The sequence below is a fragment of the Morone saxatilis genome, unplaced genomic scaffold (genome assembly GCF_004916995.1).
Source record: "Morone saxatilis isolate NCDOM2014 unplaced genomic scaffold, NCSU_SB_2.0 Contig23, whole genome shotgun sequence".
Lineage (NCBI taxonomy): Eukaryota > Metazoa > Chordata > Actinopteri > Moronidae > Morone > Morone saxatilis.
Genome location: NW_023339796.1, coordinates 12,968,273 through 12,972,233, shown reverse-complemented (window position 1 = coordinate 12,972,233; position 3,961 = coordinate 12,968,273). Strand labels below are relative to the sequence as shown.

The following is a 3,961-nucleotide window of genomic DNA, read 5'->3' as shown; positions in this document are numbered from 1 at the left end:
ATATATATTTATATATTTGTTCTTAATATATGTTGTTTGTATATCTGGAGTTTGTAACAAAAAAATTCCCCCCTGGGATTATTAAAGTATTTCTGATTCTGATGAATACTATTTGGGACTGTTTTAATTTTGTGTATCTGTGTCTCAATAAAACTTCCTGAATAAATAAACACACGAGCTGACTGCAAGTGAGTGCAGGACTGTTAAAGATGTGATATACTCCATAGAGCCACCAGGGGGCAGTGTTTGGTCAATGTAAGGACTGTTGAAACCAACATAACAAAGGCCTAGTCTCTCATTAGTTATTGGGCAATAATAACCTGTAATATGACCCATAATTAGCTATTATTGTGTCATGCCATTTTATTTGAATTTAAATGTTGCTGCATACGTATGGGGGCAACTTGTATGTGTGTGTGTCTGCAAGTATGGATGTGACTCTAGGTCTAGTTTATCTTTTCAATATCTTCTCTGTTATATTGATTAATGTCCAGCCGCTCATAAAAAGTCAGTAGGACCATAAAATGTTCCACGATGAATGGGAGATAATATAAAATGTAACTGTATCTAGATTTCAAACCAGTGTGATGTGTCATATTTTACTAGATGACATCATCATTTGATTCCGCAGACAGTGCTGGTCACAGTGTTTTGCCTGTCCATCGTATGAGTCTGCAGCTGCGCACTCATGTCAGCAGCGGCTATATTTAATAAACGAGCCACTGTCAAGCCAGCCACTATCATAATTCACTTCCGCTAAGGGGTTTCAAAATAAATCTCTGACATTGACAACACCCATTGTGCACCTCCGTACAGACCCCTGCACTGTTTCGCTTTATTAAAACAACCGCAACTAAATTCCGGTCTCGTTCTCACTGTCCCATGGTGGTTTGACACAGCTCGAGCATGGAGGTGTGTGTGTGTGAAGAATGTAATGTTGATGCACAGACTGAATAGACACATATATCCTAGAGAAGAAACGGGGTCAGCGGCAGGAAAAAGGAGGACACCTCTAAGTCATATCTTCGACTCTCGCCCTCCTCCGGTGACTCCCATGTCTCTCCCCGGGGTGGGTCTAACCCAAAAAATCCGCCATCCAACAATGGGCTGTGAGAGATCGGCTCAACTCAGAGAATCCTCTTGCAGCTGTTCAGAGAGCCGAGGATAGGACCAAGACATCGGACCGAGTCAATGAGGGTGGCTTGTCCGCTTTTGTCCTGCGTCTCTCGGCCCGGTGTCTGGCAGCCAGCGGCGCACTGCGCGTAAATGCGGTCAGAGTAGAGAAGACAGGCCTCCGCTGAACACTTTAAATGTTGAAATTCAGTCTCTGGCAGCCATCGTGGTAGTGAATCGATTTCCTTATAGTTCCGCTGAGCGGATGGAGTGAATTGAGCAAAAGGGGGGAGAGATAGACTGCAGCTTGGTTGCGTGTGATGATAGGAGACACAATGACGCTCTTGTCTCTTCTGGGTCGGATCATGCGCTATTTTCTCCTCAGGCCTGAGACATTGTTTCTGTTGTGCATAAGCCTGGCGCTGTGGAGTTATTTCTTTCACACTGACGAGGTGAAAACCATCGTCAAGTCCAGTCGGGATGCCGTGAAGATGGTGAAGGGGAAAGTGGCGGAGATGATGCAGAATGACCGGCTGGGAGGCCTCAGTGTCCTGGACGCAGAGTTCTCCAAGACCTGGGAGTTCAAGAATAACAACGTAGCTGTGTACTCCATACAGGGGAGGCGAGACCACATGGAGGACCGGTTCGAGGTGCTCACCGACATCACCAACAAGAGCCATCCGTCCATATTCGGGATATTTGACGGTCACGGTGGAGAGGTAGGATGAGAGGGAGAGGTTTCTCGGGCCAGGTTTTTTTTTTTTTTTCATCAGAATGCGTCTGTCTGGACTCATCCAGAGCCAAAGACTTGCTGCAGCACACGAGTTAACATCATTTGGAAGCAGATACAGAGACAGACAATAAGTTATTATGAGAATGATATGAACATATTCTAGGGAGGGACATTCAATTAATATTTTAAGAGATAGAAAATAACAATAGGTGACTATAAACTCTGTTAGCACCACAGAGATGCCAGGTTTCTATGGGAACACAAGTATTTGTTCTGGGACACAGACATGCACCACTGGTGTTTCTCACTTCATACTCACCCCATTTTCAAACAGAACAATACCCCCCACCACCCCTTCCCTCTCCATTATTGTCTTCTTTTGTGCCAAACCCCCCTCCACCCCCCCTGCCAATCAGGGAGTTAACTTGGGTTTCATCACAAAGCACTTGTGTGTGTGTGCATGGGCCGTGTGTGTGTGGGTTTTGTCTATCTTTCCCCCACTCCCTGTGTTGTCAAGGGTCAGTGGTTTCTCATGGCTGCTTTCAGACCACGTGTCCTGGACCCCATCTGTCACACCACCACTGTCCCCCAGAGGTTCCCGTGTATTTCACTGAATGATACTGGTTTCTGATTTAGAGCCCAATCTTCCTCTTTCACACCATGTATTGTTATTTCTTCATTAATATAACACAAACAGATGAACAGACTGCCAGCAGATCTCTGGTGACTCAAACGAGAGCCCCTGAAGTGTGAGAAACATAAAGATGTTAGCGTTTTACTCGCTGAGTGCTGCAGTTATCAGTGAACTTGTAGGGCTACTTGGTCCGTCATCGTTGTTATGAGGGGAAATAGAGTTGAGGTTTTAGTCATAATTGTGAGGCTTATAACAGAATGATAGTTACACTAAGCTCTGGCTGTATTGCCAATTATCATCTCAATTAACCTATCAATTGTTTGGTCTATAAAGAGCCCAGGTGAGGTCTTCAAATTGTAATCTGAAACCCAAATATATTCAGTTTGACGATTTAAAAAAACTGTGGATATTCACATTTGAGAGGCTGGAAGCTGGAAAGTTTTGGCATTTTTGCTTAAAAATTACTTCCGTTTAATTAGGTTTATTTTGACTACAGGAGATTAATGAGTCTTAAGTTAAGAGCTGAAAGTTGTTTTATAATTATTCCAGGTCTAGTTTGAATAATTATTTTAGTAAGTATATAAATCCAAGAACCCATTTTAAGCATTATGAAAAAGCACCTTATAAGCTCTGTGTACCTAGTGTTATATATAACTAAAAGATTAATGGTTAAGCAAACTTATAAAGTTCCAACTACACTCTAATGGTTACATAAACAAGTAATGTAACTGTGGCCTCAGAATGAAAAGGAAATCAGTTTGTGCCCGGTGATGCCGTCACAAATAATTTTCTATAAAGTCACACCAGAACATTCCTCCCTCCCGCACAGGAATGACGAAGGGAACTGCTTGTTCTCTTTTTTAAAAGATTAGTTAAAAGAGTTACCGTTGGGTTGTGTTAAATCATAGAGAGGGAGACAACATACAGAGAGCAGAGGGTGTTTACCCATCTGGATCGGTATGTCTATTCCTGTCCCCTGAACAAATATTTATCCTTCCTGTCTATCATGACATCTCCTCCCTTACTCTCACTTTTTCTCTCTTGCGAGTTTTGCTCCTTTTCCTCTCTTTCTTTAGGTAAATGTGCATCTCAGTGCATATGTGTGATCATACTGTATGTGTTTGCCCCACTCATAAATTTCCTTTATGCTTTATTACCATCCTTTTATCTTATCTTACTCACAGTCAAAAAGGGTGCGACTCAAAGAGAAAGGTTTACTCTGACATCGATCGTATTCATTCACCAGCATCAATACACGGACCTCGTCCTGAGCTATGGCAACACAAAACCCATAATCACAGTTTCTAATCTACAAAACCGCTGTTGAGGGTCATTTTGAGAAAGCTGTGTTTGCCTTCTGGCACCCCTCAATGCTAAATGATGTTGGTAAAAATTACCACATGTGTGGATATCCTTGGACATTTATTTGCTAGTGCATTTTTATGCAGTTTGGCATTACTGTCAACACACAAACACACACA

General features: G+C 42.6%; 1 protein-coding gene across 1 annotated transcript in view; it reads left to right on the top strand.

Moving 5' to 3' along the window:
- The first annotated feature begins 862 nt into the window (after positions 1-862).
- Positions 863-3,961, top strand: part of ppm1la (protein phosphatase, Mg2+/Mn2+ dependent, 1La) — a 7,683-nt gene continuing 4,584 nt past the window's right edge. The window contains exon 1 of the mRNA XM_035670116.1: positions 863-1,832. Within this exon, the coding sequence (XP_035526009.1) occupies positions 1,434-1,832 (399 nt within the window). The 5' untranslated portion in view covers positions 863-1,433. The remainder of the gene's footprint in view (positions 1,833-3,961) is intronic.